The 21,966-nt window shown below is 32.1% G+C and overlaps 4 protein-coding genes and 3 non-coding genes across 7 annotated transcripts; 5 read left to right on the top strand and 2 right to left on the bottom strand.

Moving 5' to 3' along the window:
* The first annotated feature begins 1,199 nt into the window (after positions 1-1,199).
* LOC113860948 (ubiquitin-60S ribosomal protein L40) lies at positions 1,200-16,559 on the top strand. Its single transcript, XM_027493529.1, has 5 exons — positions 1,200-1,209; positions 15,232-15,350; positions 15,441-15,630; positions 16,182-16,248; positions 16,383-16,559. Exons 2-5 carry the CDS (start codon positions 15,248-15,250, stop codon positions 16,407-16,409), a joined length of 387 nt encoding a protein of 128 aa, XP_027349330.1. The 5' UTR covers positions 1,200-1,209; positions 15,232-15,247; the 3' UTR covers positions 16,410-16,559.
* On the top strand, positions 5,228-5,316 carry LOC113864087. The gene has a single exon (XR_003504692.1). It is a non-coding gene; the product is annotated as a small nucleolar RNA Z266 (small nucleolar RNA).
* On the bottom strand, positions 7,245-8,134 carry LOC113860947. Its single transcript, XM_027493528.1, has one exon. It carries the CDS (start codon positions 8,064-8,066, stop codon positions 7,419-7,421), a length of 648 nt encoding a protein of 215 aa, XP_027349329.1. The 5' UTR covers positions 8,067-8,134; the 3' UTR covers positions 7,245-7,418.
* On the top strand, positions 11,172-11,251 carry TRNAL-UAG. Its single transcript has one exon. It is a non-coding gene; the product is annotated as a tRNA-Leu (tRNA).
* Positions 11,323-14,241, top strand: LOC113860945 (protein ABHD11). The gene is made up of 5 exons (XM_027493527.1): positions 11,323-11,657; positions 11,746-11,981; positions 12,860-12,972; positions 13,423-13,563; positions 13,768-14,241. Exons 1-5 carry the CDS (start codon positions 11,411-11,413, stop codon positions 14,015-14,017), a joined length of 987 nt encoding a protein of 328 aa, XP_027349328.1. The 5' UTR covers positions 11,323-11,410; the 3' UTR covers positions 14,018-14,241.
* LOC113864097 lies at positions 15,700-15,799 on the top strand. Its single transcript, XR_003504701.1, has one exon. It is a non-coding gene; the product is annotated as a small nucleolar RNA snoR99 (small nucleolar RNA).
* Positions 16,560-18,523: 1,964 nt separating the features above from the next.
* LOC113860944 (beta-fructofuranosidase, insoluble isoenzyme 1-like) lies at positions 18,524-20,811 on the bottom strand. The gene is made up of 5 exons (XM_027493526.1): positions 19,949-20,811; positions 19,464-19,622; positions 19,145-19,383; positions 18,951-19,041; positions 18,524-18,833 (listed from the first exon to the last, which is right to left on the bottom strand). The coding sequence occupies exons 1-5, from the start codon at positions 20,804-20,806 to the stop codon at positions 18,654-18,656; spliced, it is 1,527 nt and encodes a 508-aa protein (XP_027349327.1). The 5' UTR covers positions 20,807-20,811; the 3' UTR covers positions 18,524-18,653.
* Between the last annotated feature and the right edge of the window lie 1,155 nt (positions 20,812-21,966).

The raw sequence follows: 21,966 nt of genomic DNA, 5'->3' as shown, positions 1-21,966 counted from the left end.
TATCTTTTATCTTCAACTTGAGTTTTGGACGGAATGTGAGCGTTGCTTTCAAATTGCCCGGTTTTAAATGCCAATTCCAAAGTGTCTACAAAAAGAACAAATTGAGAGATAAAAATTTAAAAACAGGGTCAAGAAAATAAAAATAAAAGAACGATAAAGTCAAGAGAGTCAACAGAGGCTTGACCTTCTTTCAAGCATAGAACGTAGAGTCATGCACAACTTGCGCGTTCCTTCCGGAAATCAAAACAACTCACTTCGATTTGCGTGTTCTTTCAGATGCCAATTACGGGGTGTAATTCAGCTCATCCGTTTTAATGTAAAATTTTATAAAATGAAGTCATAAAAAATTAAATTAATAAATAATCGTAAAAAAGTAACATTTTTATTAGGTGTCAAATAATTGTATGAAATGACACATTTACTGAATATTTAAAACGGGGTAACTACTTCAAAGTTTCGCATAGTTTATATTTTTATTTTAATGGTTTACCTGATAACCTACTTTAAACAATTTATACAATTTTTCCTCTTTTATCTTATTTGAGCTATGTTTATCAATAACTAAAACTTAATCTGACGTCATTAATCTAACCCCCAATTCGCAATATATATCAACGATGTATTATGTAATGCAAATTAAAATTAAACGTAGTTGCAATCTTCATTTACTATACATCCTTGAGCTGGAAGATTATGTATGGAATCTAAAGAACTTTTCTTTGTATTAGTATAACAAAATTTTCTATTTATCAGTACAAATTTTAATGTTAAGTTCATGCCTCTACTATAATAGAAACTACAGGATATAATCGATTGTTGGCAAATAAAAAGTAATGCGCAAGCAAATTTGTTTGTAGTAAATTTAATTTACATATATATAAACATTATAATTTAATAAAATATTTATAATATATGCAAGTGTACAAGTAATTACAATGAGAAAATACAATTTATAAAAAAATGCATTAGTAACAATTTATATATAGACTGTGTTTAGATTCAGAGTCCAAATTATATTTAGGAGGGGGTCAATTTTATACAAGACAAGCATTCTAAATCTTTCTTTTTATTTTATATTTGTGTATCAAATACAATTATCTAAAAATAAGATAATGAGTATTAAGTCAGTTTTGTTTTTCTGTAGTACAAACTATTGGGGCGTTTGGACTTTTGGTGGAATTAGCCAAACTCACGTTTGCAGAAGTGAAGGTGAATTGGACTATTTATCTTTATATTATAAATGTAAATATCTATTTTTAATTTTTATTAAGTTATGCAATTGCTTTTGTAATAAGAATTTGAATTTTATTTAAAATTTATAGTCTTTTCAAATACAATTTATTAATTTTAATTTAATAAAAAAATTAATCTATTATGTCGAAATTAAAGATTTCGTCACACACACACACACTAGTAAATGACAAACAAAAAAAAATCCTTGTTATTAATAATTTAAAACTCTCTAATGTTTTTTATTTTTTTAGTTGAAAATTTACATGTGAAATACACGAAAAGTTTGTTAGTTTTTCAACGTGTTTAGTTGTGTTTGAAATGGAAAATTTCCCCTTCTAAAGTCAATTAAGAGTAGAAGCAAATCTTAGATAACTTCTGTTCTGCATTGAGAATTTTATGTTAAATTTAGGGCAAAGGTCTAGCAAGTTAATTCATACCTTTCCCACTCTTGATGTTATATAGAAGGCGTGCGTGCATTTTCTCCTGTAAATGCACGAACCTGATGCCAAGATAGTCGCGTCCGTCCCTCTCAAATGAATCGTCAAATGCATTAATTTCTACGGCAAGTTTTACCATTAGGTGGTCCAAAACAAGAGTCACAGTTCCTTTCAACTTTTGATTTTCTTTAACGTCTGTTCGAGGATAGATAATAAAAAATTTTAATGGAAATTATATCACTTTATATTATTGTGTGATTTTTAATGTATCAAATATTGTAATTATCATTAAAAACAAAAACCTTGTATAGGTTCTTATATAGCATATGTCTTTGAATATATGTTAAAAAACTTGTTAGACTTTAAAATGCACTCACAGAAGAAAAAAGTGATGACTTATTGTTGAAGAGGTAACGGCTAAAACTTAGCAATAAAATGTACCATACCATTGCATGCATTGCTTCGTAAAATGACACACAACTTTCTTCTGCTTTTGGGGAAGGTGAAGGAAATACAAAAGGAGCAATTTATTGGGCTAAACTTTTTTCTCAGAATCATTAGGCCGAATATGAAGGATATTAACATGAAAGCCCATATAAAACTTATTGAAACCGTATATTGTTTCAATTTTAGATCAGACCTTCTAACGTGTTACTGTCTGAAAATTTGTATTTTAAAGTTGTAATAAAAAATAAATTAAATTTTATTAAATTTTATATATTTATCATTTAGTCTTTCTTGAACAATTTTTAAATTATTCTTCAAACTTATTATTTTATATCGTCATGCCCTTTTTTTTTCTTTCAAACAAATTGTATGTATTTATATCTTGATTGTTATTTTAAGAATAATTACATTGATATGTATTTATTAAGTTTCAATTTATAATCAGAAATTATTTTTAATTTAATAGAATGTTGAATGTCATTTTAGATGTATAAAATTTATCTTAAACTATATTTGTGAAGTTCATCATTTTCATAATTAAACCTTTGTCATCCACACTTAGTATCAATTTATGGTTAAAATATGATTATGTGTTTATTATTATTGAATGTCATTTTAGATCTTTACCATGTTACATGAAAAAAATAATTTTCAAGATAAATTTCATTTAAGAAATAATAATTTTGTTTAAGACAAACTATAATTAGCTTAAGCAAAATTTACTTAACATAAGTCAAACAAGAATTAGTTTAAGCTAAATTTACTTAAATTAAGCGAATTGTGTAGACACAATAATCTTGTAATTTTAGCTTAATTTACAAAAAATGACTTAATCGAAATTGACAAAATTTTGTATAGTCCTCATTATATAAATTTAGCTTAAATAAATATTGTATGACTTAAATAAAATTTACAGAAAATGATCTTTTTGCATTTTTTTGATGTTAGATCAAATCTTTTTAGTCATTATTTTTATTCTAATTTAGCCAAATTATTTGTTTTTAAGAAAATTGAGATGATTATACAGTGTTTATAAATTTAATTAGTTTTATTTATAAATATCACAATTCAAAGCATGTCAATACAAAGTGGGTATAGTTATATAGGTTTTGAATTTGAATAATAGATTTGCATGCTATTTGATAAGAAAAATAAAGAGAAATTAAAGTAAGATAAGTATGAATTAAACAAATATTCTATGGTACTATTTTCTGCAATTGTATGCAAAGGAGCTCATATACTCTAGCATATTGTTTCTCTTTACAGAATTCAACTATAAATGTATTGTATATTGAAAATAATATTGTCAGGATTTAAGTCATTTTATAATACTGCCTAAGAAAATCGTACTTTTTGAAGACTCTATTCTCTGCACAAAATGCCATTATCAGATATCCAATAGTTTCAACATTAACGCTATCTATGACACCAGATTTCATCGTCTATTCATATAATGTCCAAAACATATCAATGCTCCCAACCTTCAAACAAAAACAATCCAACAAAAACACATTCCAAGTTGTCACACTAACGAGCAAAATCCAACCTTTTTCAACACATCAGGTGCATTTTCAACCATATATCACAAGAGACGTTGAATGTAACATTCTAAAGAATCATGCTCAAATATAAAATATGGACAATCAAGTAAGAATTTTAATGCTTTACAGGGCCCAACATCCACAAACAAGGAATTTAATGCTAAGTCCCTCTAAAAAAGAACCCTATTTGAGAATTATTCCAAGCTTTATAAAATTTATTTAGATAATATTTTTAGCTTAATAAAGAAGACTGACATTCTTTTCTTATATTTTTCCTTTTCTCCCTTGTTTCTCTTATTTTCATCCATGTAATACTCAAAATACGGTGTCGAACATATAAATTTTCATAATTAAATAAACCATATTTACTCTCTCTTTGCTTTGGCACCAGAGTGGGGGCTGGGAGGGAGAGGAGAAAGGGGAGGGAACTGATTTGGAGAAGATAGTGGTAGTGGAGGTTAGGGCATTGAGAGACAAGACCTGAGTAAGAAGAAAATGCATTTGGAACACATAATTTTAAAAAACAATTTCAAAAAAGTAATCATCTAATATTTAAAAATTTTAAATTATAAAATTTATTAATGATTAAATATAATACTATCACTTCTAAAATCTATTATAGCATATCATTTATCTAACTTATTTATGAGTTATATAATATATTTACTTACAATAGTTGTCATCAAAATTTTATATTATACTTATTCTAGAATTTGTTAATACAATAAATAAATAGAGAAAAAAAATAAAAACTGTATTTTAAAATAATAATTATCTTAAAATAAAATTAAAAAACAACTTTATCTTAAAATTATAAAATAAATATTATTTTAAAAAATAAAGTTGGCTAAAAAGACACTTTTATGGGCCAAACAAGTATTTATTTTATGGGCCACGTGGTCTTCAAACTGAAAATTCTTCGGCACCTGATTTAAGGCCTATACTAATTTGCTGAATCGAGAGCCCTAAATTAGTTACAGCCCATATAGCTGATAAAGGCCTTACCCGGAAACCGAACCATGATTTGGAAAAGCCATTGAGGGTAAACTCGGCTTTGAGAATATCAACGAGACTATATATTCTCCCTCAATCCCATTGTCAAGTAGGGTTTATCTTTCTATCGTTTCACTTACACACAACTAGCACCATTCGCTGTTTCATTTGCGTGTTATCGTAAATCTGTTAGCGCAGCCCTTAAGATCGCCTTCCTTATTGGCCATGGAAGCGTTTTGAGTCATAGCCGCGCTACATCAACATTCCTTGAGGTTTCTCATTAGGGTTTTCCTTCTGAGTCCTCTTTTCTTCCACTATATTCTTCAAATCACGAGTCATTGATCCCTATGCATTTGGAGTTTGAGCCTCCCTCTAGTTTTGTTGGTCTTTACGGCAAATGGCTTCGTGCTCGATTTGCCCTCTTCAGATTCAACAACCGGGACTTGAGCTCCTTTTGCTAGCATTTATCAATGCCTCTGTGTTTGGCGGGAAACACTTGCATTATGCAGATTTTTTTTTTCGGTTAGGTCGATGATTTGTTGTTGTGTTTTTCTTTGTCTTTAAGAAAAACAGAAGGCAAGGATGATGAATCAATTAGATGTGTGAAAGGGAAATTCCTTTCTGAACTCAATTTTGAGGCATATCCATTCGTCTATCTGACTTGCAGCGACTCTCTTAATGCTTACGGTGGAATTTATGAAAATCAGAACCTGCATTACGATTTTAAAAAGATATTCAAGATGATTAAATTTAATTAAATTGGTTTAGAATTCTTTTTACACAACTTTTTGTCAAATACAGTCGTCCTTGTACTTGTGAGGAAAATATATTCGTCATATTAAAGTAAAATAAAAAAGTTATTATATATTTTTTTTAAAGTTTAGCTTGGTATTTTTTAAATTTAAAATTTCATTTATAGGTAGAATCCTATTTTCTTTGTTGTTTAATTTCAAACATTGATTATATAGTTTATTAACGACAAGAATATATAAATGAAGCCACCTAATAATGCGAATAAAATGTTAATACGAACAGAAGGTAGTTCAATTTCAGATTAAAAAATTGTGAAATTCCAAATTCAATTATTGATAATTAATTTAATAAAACTTAAAAAAAAGTAAATTAGTTATTTAAATTAAATATAATTTAATCATTGAATTATTCAGCTCGATCAATAGGTACTAAATGAATAATTGCTTAGTTGTGTGAATTTTCTGATAAAAAAAGTTCAATGTTTTAAACTTGGGTATGTAAAAGAAAAACAGAAAGAGTAGAAAAATATATTGTTTTGAACTTATTAAACTTGATTCATTGGAACTTTTTCCTTATAGGTCAACTGTTACAGGCTAAGTAATTCATTTTGTCCACATTTGATGTCGGAAAAAAAACATGAAAAAAAAGAGAAATAATAGATGATGTTATAAATAAAAAAGAAGAAATAGATTAAAAAATCTAATAATTACACATTATCTTCCCTTGACAATGCCGTCGGTATTTTGTTTTGTAAAAACAAATAAGAGGACACTAGAAATGTACAAATCCGAATCTTCAGGTCTTCTTCCGCCGTTGAATGCTATCTATCAGTATTAGTAGTCTAAGATCGTTTGAACACAGCGGTGAGCTTCGCATTATTTTACTATTCATTCATCAATCATTTTTTAGCCACAGCCCTTTTTCTGAGGTTTAAGTAAAAAACTAATAATTCAAGCGCTCATTTATGAACATTGTAAACCGATTCAATCCATTGAGCCGCAAGTTAATTACAGGGACAGTACAACCAGTAAAGTTCTTGGGACATAGGGCTCTATTTATGCAGAACTACAATTGAATGTGCTTAGTTCAATTGACGTTGAAACTTCTGTCTTGTTTGCTTGGTTGGTGATAAAGAAATAAAATATTTTAAAATAGGAAAATTATTTTATTTTATTTTTTTGCCTATTGTCGTGACTGATACCAGTTCTAAAAGCAACTTCACAGGTCGTCATGATTCACGAATCAATCAAATTACCCGAGGTGGGCCAAAGAATCAATTTCACGAAAGAAAAAAAAATGAACTACCCCAATATACGTCAATGCGGTAAATCTTCAGGTTTGACACAGGAGCAACGACAATGCTGTATTCTCAAATCAACGTTACCCAACCTAAGCACCCATGACATGTCTTTCAGCAGAAAACTGATGGGAAAACGAATCATGCAGTAGTATAATAATGTGTCACTGAGAACTATTCCGCATCAGAAAATAACAAACATAAGTGTTAACCACCAGCAATCACGGTTCGATGTTCAGCTTAATAAGAATCTAATCTGTGACGTATATTCTTAATCAAACACATTAACAACATGAATACGGACAACAATCTCACCTACTCTCCAAGCTTTTCAAAGCATAATTAGTGTCCTTCCCTTCTAGCAAAGTTACTAGTAATATTTACAACCACACGAAAAGCGGCAATTATCTGATTAGTTTTCACTTCACTCTTCACAGCATACCTTCAATCTAGAACTCTAATTCTTTCAAGGAATAAAATAATAAAAACATAATAAAAGAAAGATAAAAGGTAGACAAGTTTAATTATCTAAGTTTGGTCCAGGAGTTTATACCATTTGCAGATTCTATAAATCAAAAAGGAACAAAAAGAGCATCAGAAAAAGAAGAAACAAGGAAAGGCTAAAACATCCTCGTTTAAGCTATGGATGGTGCGGAGAAGCTATCAAAATTGAACTTCCCAACCACAACAAACAAAAATAAAGAGCAATTAAATTAATCAATCCAGAAAACCGGTTTTGCGCAAAACAGCGTTTCTCACCTGACGAAGATCCCTCCCTTTCAGCGTTCTTCCCACCCCTTCCAACACCGAAAACGTCGTTTTGGGCGAGACTCCAGAACCCCGCGCCACGATTTCGTGCGGCGGCAACATCTCCTCGTCGTCGTCTTCGTCATCGTCCACGCGAGCGAAATCATGGCCGTTCCTCCTCCTCGCGCCGCCCTTAGTGAGCAGAATCGGGACCTTAACGGGCGCCGATTGCTGGAACTTTCTAGAAGGCGCGGACTGCGCGAGATAATCGGAGGCCGGAGCCGCCGGAGGTCTCGGCAACGAAGGAATCGTCCTCGAAGAGGAAGAGGAAACGGAGGAATTGCCGCGAAACACGCCACCGCGAGAATCAGGTTCAGTTAACACGACGAGTATTCCGGAATCTAGCGGGCGCTGGAAGTTGCGGAGGCGGTTATTGAGCGAGGGAAGGGGCACGGGGCGTTGGATTTCCGATTCGGAGGAATCGGTGGCCCAGAAGAGTTCGGCTTCGTTGAGTTCGACGGCGGTAGAGGCGGTGGCGGAGGGGCAGAAAGTGAAGGGACCGAGGAGGCGGTCGGAGGAGGAAGAAGATCGGCGGTGAACGGATGGGGTGGGGTCCATTCGTGTGGGGATGTGAAAGAAAGAGTGAGTGAGTAAAGATGAAGAAAGGGAAAGGATAGTGAATAGTGAAATACTGAAATGGCGGTGATGTGGCGGAGGGTCGCAGAGTGGTAAAAAGAATAAGAGTTGGATTTGCATATTGGACTTGAAGGACCTCCCTGCCTTGTGGGTCCCGCATTTTCTCATGACGTGCCATTATCATTCCACATGCTTTTCTTCTGGGTGTAACTATGCCTTTATCATCAATCAAAATTGTTATAACATTTCTTCAGTGTATATATTGTACATTTAGAGAAAATAACAATATTAAATGTGATTGATGATGTAATATGACAGTGATAAAATATTATATAAGTTTTAACAGTGATTGATAATTATATATATAATTATCGGATAAAAATTACACATATTATATCAACTAATTAATAGCTTATGAAAGCAATCTTGTTAAGTTCAGCATGACTATTTGATAAGGGAATTTATCAAATAAATGAATCTAATAATTTTCATTTGTTTAAAATATTAAATTAGGTCCGACAACCTTTTTTTAAAGACTAATCTGAGCAGTTACTCGCTCATAGTTCATAAATATTCATCAAGTGTATACATTAAACATTGAGATAATATGTTATGATAAAAGAATATTATAAGTGTTAATATTATTGAAATTTAAATTCTACTACTTGTAAGTAGCAACCAGTCATCTGAACAATGGTTTCGCCTTACAACTGTAGAATTATTGAAACTTTAATAATAATTTTTAAAACTAATTTTAGTTTTATATTTATAAATTGAAGGGTGCTTTTTTAACGAGCTAATTCTCTTTAATGTTTTTGTTATTAAGTGAGATATTTTAAGATTGTTTTTATCACGAAATGTCGCCAAACTTTGAATAATGATTAATGTTTGCAATAATCTCACATGATCATTAATTTGGTCAATCGTGACTAAAAATGTTAAAATGGTATAGTTAATTTGAAGTCATATGTTATTGCAATTTTCTGAATTTCAATTAAAAGTATGCATTTTATTAATTGCTAGTCTGATTATTAATAAAAATCAGTGATGTGAATCACGATTTATACATACCATTTAACATTTATTGACTTGCCATTATTAAAAAACATACTGATATCTTCAATCAACTAAAACCCCACAATATAAATACACAAACACAATAGTTATATTATGTTTATGTTTGAACTTTCTTTAAAAAGTTATTATTTTTTAAAACCTCCACTTGTTTCCTTTTTTTGCATGGATCCTCCGATAGAGTTACAAGAAAAGTTGAAGAATTTTTACTTTGGAAAACCGGAACATTGAATGGGAAAATATGCTGACGAAGTTAATAAAATAAAACAAGCAGAGCATGAGTCTCGTGACTCATTTCAAACCCGAAATCATGTAATTTATTGGATTATAGCTGAGATTGCTAGTGATAATAAAAAAAGAGTATTATGGGATACGTTATTGGTACTTAAAAATATTTGTATTACATCATGAACAAATCATTGAAAACACAAACAAAATAAAAACAGCTTTGATATTTTATTATATTGATAACAATAAAAATATTTTGTCTTAGAATAACTAATTAATCAACTATATATTGTTTAATTTTTAAAAAAAATCCTTTCTCTATTGTTTTAAATTGACCTGCCAATAAAATGAAAATGTGTATTATTTAATAAGAGTTGTATGAAATCTAACTAAAAAGTATAGTTTTAAATGGCTTATCTACCAGCCATTCTAATGTTTTCTTCGGCAAAAACTGCAGACTTCGAAGGCCGGCGTGCGTGCACGATAGGAAGACTCGGAAAGTGACAGACGAGTTTGGGATATCATTGGGTTGAAGTTTTGGATAACACGTGGTTTCTCAAACTATTATCCAACATGGATATCAGATTATTCATAATTAAAAACCTGATTGTATATTTTATTTTTTTGTTATAAAAAGTAGAAAGAATACCAAAGATATAATAATAACGTGATAAAAAAGAGAAGATAAAAAAATGCAGGTTAATACACTTATGTTTTGACCAAGAAAAAAGTAAATAAAGAAAGTAAAAATATTTAAATTTTGAAAACACGAGCCTTACAATATTCACCCCATTTTCACTTTAAACTGTGGCTTTTGTTTTGTCAGAGCATTTAATTGTGACTAAACAAGCTAGTTTGCATGCTTGATAAGTCTATCATTTTACAAAAATCATAAGTTATGGGTTAGTCGAAACCGTTTAAAAGGTTGTTCAATATATATTTTTTTCTTCGTCGAAACATTTACAAATTTTGGAAGAACCATTTTTATCATTACCTTGACCCGCCCTGTTGATGATGCGTTTCGTTTTCCACTATATTTTTTAAGACTATAGTATATTTTCTTGTTAAAAATTCTATTGAGTACAATTTTATTTTGGATAAATAAAGTATTGAAGGGAAATGTATTTCAATGTTTTCTTGATTCAATAAGAATATGTTTGGTTTCTTACCAGAAAGGTAACCTAACAAAAAGAAAAGAAAACCAAACGAAAAAAGAAGAAGAGAGGATCGAGACAAGAACCATAGCCTCTTAGCATAGACTTGAGGCCCTCATGTCCAACAGGAAGTAAGAGTCTGTCACTTTTTATAAACAAGGGCTTTAGTGTACATGTAAATGATGAGTGACCCACACGTGAACTTTGTCAAATAATAATAAGCTTATAAGATATATTACCGATAGGTTTTTAAAATAAATAATCTTTAAAGAATTAATTAAGTCAAAGGTGCTTTTGGATAAATTTTGCAACTTTTATCTAACCCCACAGTTAAAATAAATTGGTTTAGAGTGAAAGATACTTCAATCTGATCGTTTTTTCACCCATATATATTAAAAATTAAAATATAATTATAACAAAAAAAATACATACAATGTAACCGTAATTTATAAAGGACTAAAATAAAAAATAAGAATAAAAAATTATCCCTGAAATAATTACGATTATCATAAATGCAAAATTGAGACGGTTAAATTCAGAACCATTTTTACTTTATCCAAATTATAATTTATGAATGGCCTTAATTGTACTATCTTAATTATCTAAACAATTGTGCTTAGTACACATTAGTGACAGTTTGGCCGAGTGGTCTAAGGCGCCAGATTTAGGCTCTGGTCCGAAAGGGCGTGGGTTCAAATCCCACAGCTGTCAAGTCTAAAATCTTTTCTAATAATTAATATTTTTTATTCAAAATCCATAGTACATGTGTTGCTCAGGTGCTGTTTCCATTGGGCCAAGGTGTTAGTTACTTCATAACGGGTACATCACAGCAGAACTAAAAGCCCAGTCAAAGTAAAAGTAAAGCAGAAAATGGCGGCATCTCTGAGAAACAGAAACAGCTTCGACTTCCATCTCTTAACCAGCTTCCTCAACTCCCCAATTCTCCCTCGTCGACGGTGGTTGGAAACCATAGCCTACGAAGAACTGCGAGCTCATCCGGACAAACCTTACACTTCAACGGCCGTCTTCATCCATGGCTTTTTGGGATCTGCCAGAAACTGGAGATCTTTCTCTCGCAACCTCTTGGCCTCTCTCTCCAATTCCTCTCCCTCTTCCAGTATCTCCAGCTTCTTCTCGTTTTTTTCTTTCTTTTTGTTATTGATTTGCGGATTATGAAGTGAATAATCAACTTGATTTCTGTGTAGATTGGAGAACGGTGATGTTGGATATGAGGAATCATGGGAAATCGTCAGAGCGGAAACTGAATCCGCCTCATAATATGGAGAATGCGGCCAAAGATTTGGCCGATTTGGTAAAGGCGGAAGGTTGGTCATGGCCTGAGGTTGTTCTAGGCCACTCCATGGGTGGAAAGGTAGCTTTGCAATTTGCCGAGAGTTGTTGCCGCGGTGACTACGGTGATTCTGCTCTGCGCCCTAAACAGGTGTTTCCTCTTCACAATCTCCCTTTTCTCCTCTTTACTGCAATAGATTGAATTGATAATAATAGTAATAAAAGAAAAGAAGTTATGAAGTGGTTGAAGCGTGCCAAGTTTTACATTGGTGTGAATTGATGGCTATGCACACTATGATATTTACTAGCCTGTTTGGATTAGTATATTGCTCACTCTGGTAGAGTTTTGCATTTTGAAAATTTCCCTACCCTTTGTGCGCGTTTTCTGATGTTACGGATTATATGAATTTAATTCTACTTCCTTTTTTATACCGATTACTAAGTTAAACCCATTGTTTTTAAGAGATAAATGAAATTGTGTTGTCTGATATGAAGATGGAGATATCTTAACTCGTTTAATGTTGTATATAGTTCAGAAACACCTACTTTATTTAACATTTGACCAGAGTAAATGAAATTATAATCATAAATGGAAATGGAATCAATTGATAGACTTGTGAATTAACACACGTATCATCGGTAAGCTTTGAGAAACGTACAGTATCATCCCTAATTTCCTGATATGCTTACTATTGTCATACTCTTTATTATTAATTAATTCATATCGGAAATCGCAGAAATCATGTAAGTTCTTCTTATACTTTAATGATTTTCATTTTTAATAAATTTCAGTTAATAAAGAATAACAAAGAGTGTATTAGAAAGTTGAGTTTCTAGCACTGCCATATTTTTATTATAGATTTTGTATTGAAGCATTTGTAGTATAGGCGTAATATCCTTTATACGTTGCTTAATAATACTAGCACTGTCAAGCGCACTACTGTACTCACTTAAGTGCTTAGATTTTTCAGTGCTGGATGCTACAGATTTAATACCTTATTTTATCCTTTTGTCTCTGCTGAAAAACAGCTCTGGGTATTGGATTCTGTCCCTGGAGAGATAAACCCTGAAAACAGTAACGAAGAAGTTCGGGATGTTCTAGCGACCTTGCAAAGTTTACCATCACAAATACCATCTCGGAAGTGAGACTCTATCCCTGAACATATTCTCTTTCATGGTGTTTGTAAGTTTGTCAATAGGCAGATATTGAGGGGAGACTCTGTGTGCTGGTACATGTTGCTTCCTCTGGTAGCATTTTTGGAGTGCAATGGATATGAAGCTATTTTTTCACATATCAAACTCGGGACATTTTGTGTGGTGTACAAGAGAAGTCTACAAATGCTTGCTAGACATTTTAAGTAAAAGTAAAATTGTAATCGTTTTATCACAAATAGAACATTGTTGGTTTTTCATTTTCTTTTGACGAGGCCATGATCTGATTGGTTGTTCTAATGTCTAAAAAAATTGGGTATCTTGATTCTTGTTGAAAGTGCCATTGCATTTGACATTGTGTCAAATTTATTATATACGAATCTTCCTTGTGCCCATCTATAATGTAGTTAGACTTAATCGTACGCTGGACCTCTTTTCAGGTGGCTTGTGAGTCATCTGATGGGACTTGGTTATTCTAAGGCACTGTCAGACTGGATAGGCACCAACCTGAAAAAAGTTGGTGACCATGAGACATGGATATTTGACCTTCAAAATGCTAAGGAGATGTTCGATTCTTATTGGTAAATGAAGCATATTCGGGCCTGTTTGGTTTGAGTAATGTTTTTCATCATTTTCTACACACATCTAACAGGCGTTCACTTCTTTTGAAATAAAAATGAATGTCTGAAAACTTTATTTAAACTTGTTCTTTGTTTTTCTAAGTGTTTCCTGTGATCTTCCTCCATAACACAAAAGTAACTATCCCCAACGTTACAAATCTGCAGGGAAAAGTCTTATTGGAATCTATTAGAGAACCCTCCCAAAGGCATGGAAATAGTCATTGTGCGTGCTGAAAAAAGTGACAGATGGGACCAAGATGCCATTGAGCGGATCGAGAAATTAGCCCGTCGGGGAGGATCTGACTCTCTTGGAAAAGTTTCCTTCTGTTTACTTCCAAATGCTGGTCATTGGGTTCATGTGGACAACCCAAAGGGTCTTCTTGAGATTGTGGCTTCCAAGATCGCCACCCTTTAGTCCCTGTTTTAGTTGGACTATGGGGTATCCATCGTTGAAAATTGTTGTGCCCAGAGTCGAAATTCTTAACAATAAGGAGAAGATGATGTTCTGTAAGAGCATATTAATTGCATACAATTTATCAACTACGAAAAAATATGCATACAATTCATTGTATCGGCGAACATATTTGCGCTGATTTTGATACCGCTCCACAATTGAATAAAACCCAGAAGGGCATTCATATTTGTCATGTTCACGTACTGAGGCTTATTTTAGGTGTGTTTAATGTTCATGGATGCGTAGTGCGTAGGTACGAATTTATACCATTTAATCATGGATACGACTCGAATACAATCCCTTTAGTTGTTATAGTGATCTTTAATAAGCGAAATGTCCTCATATTGTTTTAGAACTTGATTATGAACATTTCAAAGAGTTAAGATGAATTAGAAAAATACATGTTTGCTTTTATTATAGAATAATACTAGTATGTCCCATGGGTCTTTTTTTCCTTTTTGTATTTTTAATGGGAAGGTTAATCACCTTTGAATAAATATTTTCGTCTCATACTTGATTAGAGTTAGAAAATTTAAATAAATGTATATTCTATTAGTTGATAAAATAATAATAAATAAACAAACGTCAACTCATTATTGATATATTTTTCTTCTGTATCTACTACACTAGCATGAAACATGATTAAATTATATTGTGCATCAAATTTACTACAATCATATTATTAATATTTATTTTAAGAAAATTAAATTTTATCAATCTAAACAATTGAAATATTCATAAAATTCAAAAATTAACCAATATTTTACTATCTCGTACAATATGTTATTCAAAATATAAGTAAATAATTAGAATTAAATTACATATTAAAATATTTAAATTGCATGTAATTTTATAGATATGATTATTAAGATAAATAACATAAATCAATAGTTGATATATATATATATATATATACTAGAGGTTTCCATGTAATATATATAAATATTTATTGATATTATTGGTATAGACTTGTTTATGGTGAAAAGCCACGAAGCAGGCCACAGGAACAGCAGCCCAATACGAAAGAGCTTTTGGGTCGAAATCCATTTGAACAGCAATGACAATGGTGAGTAGCGAATAGGAAACCCTAGAAACCGAGATATAAAATGGTTGGCACCCTCTTCATCTCTTAGTTGAGTGGAGAAGTGAAGCAGCAAAGCGGCAAAGCGGCAAAGCGGCAAAGCGGCAAAGATGCAGATATTCGTGAAAACCCTAACGGGGAAGACCATAACCCTCGAGGTCGAGAGCAGCGACACCATCGACAATGTGAAGGCCAAGATTCAAGACAAAGAAGGTACTCATCACAATCCCAAACTCAATTCATTCATAGCATGACATTTCCAATTTTTCCTTTTCATCAATACTCTGCGTTCAATAATTACAGGGATTCCTCCGGATCAGCAGCGTTTGATATTCGCGGGGAAGCAACTTGAAGATGGAAGGACCTTAGCAGATTACAACATCCAGAAGGAATCGACGCTCCACCTTGTTCTCAGGCTTCGCGGTGGCATCATTGAGCCCTCCTTGATGGCCTTGGCTCGCAAGTACAACCAAGACAAGATGATCTGTCGCAAGTATGTTCCCTCCATCCATTCTCTACCTTCCTTTTATGGGACAATAACTTAGCCCCTTTTGCTGTTATAGTGCAATAGGGGTTATTCTTGTTCCCTATATCCATATCCATCTTTAACTTTGTCAACTGTGATTCCTTACTCGCAGTTGATTTTCTCCGCTGGTACATCTAATATATTAGCTTTTTCGGTTTCTTTGTTTTTATCTAAGCTCATGTTTATCATTCCCATTTCTTATGTTTTACAACTTCATCATCCATTAGTTGTTGACTACTGAGGGTTTATTTTTATTTGAGTGAACACTCGAATTAGAAATAGAGAATGCATGAATCAAACATTTTTGTTTGAGATTTTAAAAATCATCCTTTAGTCTCTGTTTTGCTAAAAAAATTCATTTTTAATTCTTTTTCATTCCAGTTTTATTGTCCTTTCCACAAAAGAGATTAAAATGAAGGTCGTTTTGCAATGTTTGAGACTAACGATGGATTTTAAAAAGTTTCAAGCTTCACAAGCAGTAATTTTTACCAATGTTTTTATGTTGTTTGGTTTGTTAGATGCTACGCTCGTCTGCATCCAAGGGCTGTAAACTGCCGCAAAAAGAAGTGTGGTCATAGTAATCAGGTCAGTCTATGGGTTATTTATCCCACATTTATGTTTTAGGCCATGGATTTGATGTTGAACTTTTATGCTTTATTCTTATTGATGTGCTATGCGGTTAGAGGCTGATCGCCATTTATTTTGTTTCTCACTTGCAGTTGAGGCCAAAGAAGAAGATCAAGTAAATTCTGGCTGATCTTGTTTCTTTCTTTATGTTAGACTGGGACTGGGTTCTTTTATTTACATAACTACTGTTGAATATTTCTCGTTTTAATTAATGTTAGCAGTTTTTGGACGTGGTTTTTGTATGGTCAATTATATTGTTGGGATGACATTGTGATCTCTTGAGTTCCGGTTTATGTTTCCTCATGCACCTCTTGTCCCAGCTATATATTTATACAAAAATGAATCAGTATTTTCTATTGCTATAATCGCCATACTGAATGCATAATGGATAACGTGTAGAGTTAAACAGTTCAAATTGTAGCGAGTGTATGACAGGCAACATAATGTTTTGAGTTGTTATAATTAGATTCTGAAATTTGAAAATGTACAAACTGGTCTTGCCATTTATGAGCGTAAGTTCAGATCCGGGCCATATTGGTTAGAATTCTGTCTCAACTTTTTTTGCCGATGTATTTCCAGAGCTAAATCATTTGATTGAACATAGGAGTTCATATCAGGGCTACCCGTTAAAATATATCCAACTATTTTGATCGGTGTAGAATGCATTGGGGCTGCTGAATCATTGATTGTACAAGAAGAAAAATGTGTAATAGTCATCATCGTAATAATCTTATATATCTGCATAGAGCGCACATTTTATAAGATTCAGACAAGGGTTTTTTTTTTTAATTATTAAATCAATTGGATTCAAGAAGTTAGTTGGTTAGAAACGCGTAGGTTAATGTTCATTGCAGCTATATAAATTATCAACTACTCTTATTCAACAAGAATTATTGTTTCATGCTTAGAGAAACTAACTTATACACTTATAAAAAAATTGTACAATTTATTAATAAATTTAAGCGGTTCAAAATAGTTTTACTTAAGTAGGATAAAAGAAGTATTTATAATCCAATACTCTCTTCATGACCTCATTAATTCTAACTGTAACAAGGTTGTTTTCCTTCAAGGTTATACTTACAATCTATGCTTTAGTATTATTAATGCCAATGTTTAATGTCCATATACAAATTAAGGGATGCATTTGAACGTTTTTTTAAAATAATTCAACGTGGTGTACTATAAAGAAAAGTTTTTATTGAGATGTATTATAACTTTTATTTCACAATAAGTTTTAATACTCACTCATCATAATTTTCAATAACAATTTTTTATTATTAGTTCATAACCTTAAGGTATATATGAGCAAAAGTCAAACAATTCAGCGACTTTCTCTGTAAGGATTTTAGGTCAACAATTTCGCTTCCCAATCAGTAAAATAAATAATTACTAGGTTAATGGAAATTTTGAAAGAAAATATTAGTTTTTTGAGTTTTAGGTGAAAGCCAAATAAAAAGATATGATTGTATCAATTAAAATTCAGGATTGAGTTCAATTAGCAAAAAGTTGTTAGAGGCTAAAACTATACATTAATTATAATTAAGAAACTAAAAATATAATGAAGACTTTTATTTGTTTTTGGACAAATAAGACTCACATTGTAAAAAGGGAAATTGATTATAAAGTTGATAAATGTTTTTCACCACTAACGTAAAACACTATTGTTTTGCATATTTTTAATTTTTTTATTGTGTAATTTTTGAAGGGTATTTGTGAAGATTATAAATTTAATTTTTATTCTTTCACATAAAATTTTTTACTGAATTTTTATAACAATTTAAATTACTTATCTTTACCTTAAAAATATGTAATTATGTTTTGGTCTTATTTTGTGTTATTTTAAAATTTTTGTAGTCTAAGTTTTTATTAATTTTTTATTTATTTATACTATAAAGGAGATTTAACTTCAAGAATTAAAATCTGAAGTTTTAATGGAACAGTCACAATCCGGTTCAAACCATGTTTTGTAGCGGTATACGTGATTTTCTAACATCTAATAGAGGGAGCTGGTTAATTACTGGGGTCGGTAATGGGATTGGGACTCTGAATTATGTCCATGGGACGGAACTGCAAACTATTTGCGAAGTAATCCAAACGGTATCCTGTTAAAGTCAATACGTTATCCTTAACGCGTGTATTTGAATCATCGTTTATTTAATTACTTGTTTTAATTAAATTTTTTAAATAATAACTTGTGTTAGAATTTACGATGAAATTTATTAAAATAAATTAAAAACAAAAATAAACTATTTTTCATAATATTGAAAACGTGTTTCTTAAAACAAAAATAAAGACAACGCCACAAAAATGTTGAAAACATTGTATTTCATAAACCAAAAAAACTTTTTGACTTCTGGCTGTGTTCAATTTATATCAGCTGTTTTCATGCTCCATGCTCTGAGGTTTTCTACGGTGATTGGCTCAGTACCGTTGTTGAACACAAATAAGTGGGCTTGATCCTTCACCGCTAGCTCTGGATAAACCCTAGACAGAATATTTGTTTTCCCTCCTGCTCCAAAACTCTCCACTACTGAGTGATCAATCTGCCATTCAATTCAAACAACAAAGAACATTAATCAATTAATAGTGGGTGGTAACTCTTGGAAATCAAAATGTTATATGTGAGCACCAAATGGAGCAATGGTTGAATTTGCACGTACCAAACTCCTAAGAGAAAGTTTCTTAGTATCTAAATCCACGTCTACAAAGCCAGCAAATGAAGGCTTGTACAAATGACTCTTCAGAGAAGAACTGTTTAGAAATGGCAAAACAAAAATTAAAAATAATAAGTTTAGGTAAAATAAGTGAAAGGAAAAAGAAAAATAGTTCTCATTCCAATTTGAATTAGGCAAACCTTCTGGCATCTGAGCATAAGAGAACCACGTGATTGTTTGAAGCTTTGAAAATTCTGAAGAACACAGGAGTGAACTCCTCCAATTTTTCAGAAGCCAAAGTTAGAAGCCCAAATGGTCCAACCCCACCTTGAACTTTGGAACCCTTTTGGGCACATAGATCCTGTGCATTTACCCACTTCGGATCAAAAGCTTCTGCTTTATCCAAGCTTGAAAATGAGAAAGTAACTTCTACATCTGCCTGCAATTATAAAATATCATTAGTTTTATTTCATTATATGTATCTAAACCAACACATTAATGCTTGCTTAAGAATCTTACCTGGGCAGCAGTGATTCCTTTGACTTCAACATAATTTCCCAGTTCAAGCTTTTCACTGTTCATTTTAACCTCTTTCTCTCTAAGGCTATCTAATTCTTCAACAGGCCATTGTACCAGTTGTCTCCCATTTGAGTCGAGCCACAAGGTGCGCGGAATCGCCTAATTATTTTAACATACACAGACATGCATATTTAAACTCCTTAAGTAGCATAAGCATAAAAAAAATGACTTGTAGTTGCACTTGCATCATCATATTTCTTTTCTCCCATGTACCCAAAAGAAAAGAAAAGAACCTCCTATGCAAACAAAATCTTTTCCATGGTTTACGTACGCACATCCCCTCATAAATGTTAGCCGTATGCAAGAATAACCTAGGAATGCATATTTTTGCATGCCAATGCATGAAATTAAATTCTTAAAAATAGTTATATTAATAAGAACCCAATAAGTTCAATCAAGGCAATGCATATATATATATAAGCTACCTGAATTCCTGCCCATCCTTTGCGAACATCGTCCTCCTTGGAATCAGACTCGTTTGCCCAACCCCACAAGACCCTTCGTTTCTTGCTGGAGTCAAAAAATGACTTAGAAGCATAAAAATTGCCATAATCATACCTAAGGCCACCCCAACCATCCACTGAAGTGTTATCCGGGATATACTTATCTTCTTCAGGAGAATAAGTTCCTAATGTATAGTACTCAAACCTAGTCATATCAAGACTATTCTTTAGCACGTGCTTAACATGATTCCCTTCAACCGATGTATCCAACCCCTCTTGCCCTCCTATTGCAATTGGGTAAAAATCGGGACACTCCCACATACCCGTTGTGCTCTTGGAATGGATCGGGTGTTTGGCCCGAACCCATGTCATAAAATCTTTGCTCCTATACAAATAAGCCATCCCTCTATGTTTCCTTCTACTACCTACCAATATCCTCCAATGCCCATCTTCGCTCCACCAAGCAGTTGTTGGATCACGGAACGCACTGCCGTTTACGGCTTTACCCGCCACAATAATCGGGTTGAATTCATCGGGTTTCACCCATCTTTGAAGAAACGGGTCGGATGCATTTTCGGGTATGGCATAGCATTGCACTTGAGTGTTATTCTCGTCAACAATTCCCGTATATAGGATCACGGGTCCCTTACCCGGCACAATGGTGGCTGACCCGGACCAACACCCGAACTTGTCAAATGGTTTAGATGGGTAAATTGCGGGTTCAAGTGCTTTCCAATTGATAAGATCCTTTGATACTGAGTGGGCCCATACAATGTTACCCCACACAGAGCCTTCGGGGTTATACTGGTAGAACAAATGGTAGTATCCATTGTAGTACATGGGTCCTGTGTTGTTGCCATTTATTAATACGAGATGGTCCTATAAAAATATATGAATGGTCATTATAAAATAAACTGAAATTAAATATTCACTTACCATTTGGATCTGCACTCGATTGATGCATCCATCACAGCAATTTAGGTGCCATGGATTAGAAAGCGAAAAAAGTTAGCATTACAGGTAATTTGGTAATGAAAACTAAGGAAGATGTTTTGGAGCCTATATTTTAATAACTCAAGATTGTCAGAATATAAATGTAAAGAAACATGTATGACACATTTAGCTGAGATAAAACTAAAGTGCACTGATTTTAAGTTTTTTTTTTATATAATATTTTTTATTAAAATTTAATTTTCACTTAATTTCTCATACAAAAAACATGACATTAAATTTCGATGTTAATTATTATAATAAAACTCTAATAACTAAAAAATAATATAAAAATGCCTAAAATACTACACTCAAGTTGTGTTCTTTAATGTAATATTAATGAATGAAATTATACATTTTTAAATTAAAATGTTAAATTCTATTGTTAAAATTGATATACAAAGTTATCAAAGTGTAAGAGTTTCCGTGTTTGAGGCCGACGAAAGAAAAGTTTCAGCATATACAGATTAATTAAACCCCCTTTTCCCATTTGAAAAAAAAGAAGAAAGAAACGAATTCGTGACAAATGACACGATGTGAAACTCCTAATTGTAACCGGTAATTTGTAGATAACAAGACCAATAAAATGTGGAATTACATAATAGACTCCCACCTATCTATGGAACAACAAGCTCATTTATAAACATTGCAATAGAAACCGGTGGATTAGAGAAATTACATGTTGATATCAATTTTTGTGGGTGTAGAGTAGGTGAAGGAAAAAAAAATGGAAATGTGATTATATATATATATATATATAATTAAGGGAAAAAAAGAATTTTATAGATTATAAAAAACAGCTAAAACTAAATAATAATGACCACTAATTAAAATTGACTCACAATATTTAAAAAATGAAATATTTATTATTTACTAAAATATCACTTAATTTGAAATAGGAGGAATAGAGAGATAATGATTTGCGCACTGAGTGCAATACATATAGTTAATACGAGATAATGATAATCAGAGTCACTTTTTTCAACCCCTTTACTATGACAGCATGTGTA

This window comes from Abrus precatorius, unplaced genomic scaffold (assembly GCF_003935025.1).
Source record: "Abrus precatorius isolate BTA unplaced genomic scaffold, Abrus_2018 Scaffold3, whole genome shotgun sequence".
Taxonomy (NCBI): Eukaryota; Viridiplantae; Streptophyta; class Magnoliopsida; order Fabales; family Fabaceae; genus Abrus; species Abrus precatorius.
The sequence above is the reverse complement of the archived record's forward strand: the minus strand, read 5'-3'. Positions and strand labels throughout refer to the sequence as shown.

Coding starts and splice junctions, on each gene's coding strand:
- LOC113860947 (XM_027493528.1), bottom strand. CDS start 8,066: ATGGACCCCACCCCATCCGTTCACCGCCGATCTTCTTCCTCCTCCGAC.
- LOC113860945 (XM_027493527.1), top strand. CDS start 11,411: ATGGCGGCATCTCTGAGAAACAGAAACAGCTTCGACTTCCATCTCTTA. Junction 11,658..11,745: donor CAATTCCTCTCCCTCTTCCA/GTATCTCCAGCT, acceptor ATTTCTGTGTAG/ATTGGAGAACGGTGATGTTG. Junction 11,982..12,859: donor CTGCTCTGCGCCCTAAACAG/GTGTTTCCTCTT, acceptor GCTGAAAAACAG/CTCTGGGTATTGGATTCTGT.
- LOC113860948 (XM_027493529.1), top strand. CDS start 15,248: ATGCAGATATTCGTGAAAACCCTAACGGGGAAGACCATAACCCTCGAG. Junction 15,351..15,440: donor CAAGATTCAAGACAAAGAAG/GTACTCATCACA, acceptor CAATAATTACAG/GGATTCCTCCGGATCAGCAG. Junction 16,249..16,382: donor AGTGTGGTCATAGTAATCAG/GTCAGTCTATGG, acceptor TCTCACTTGCAG/TTGAGGCCAAAGAAGAAGAT.
- LOC113860944 (XM_027493526.1), bottom strand. CDS start 20,806: ATGTACTACAATGGATACTACCATTTGTTCTACCAGTATAACCCCGAA. Junction 19,384..19,463: donor AAGGAATCACTGCTGCCCAG/GTAAGATTCTTA, acceptor TTATAATTGCAG/GCAGATGTAGAAGTTACTTT. Junction 18,834..18,950: donor AACTTTCTCTTAGGAGTTTG/GTACGTGCAAAT, acceptor ATTGAATGGCAG/ATTGATCACTCAGTAGTGGA.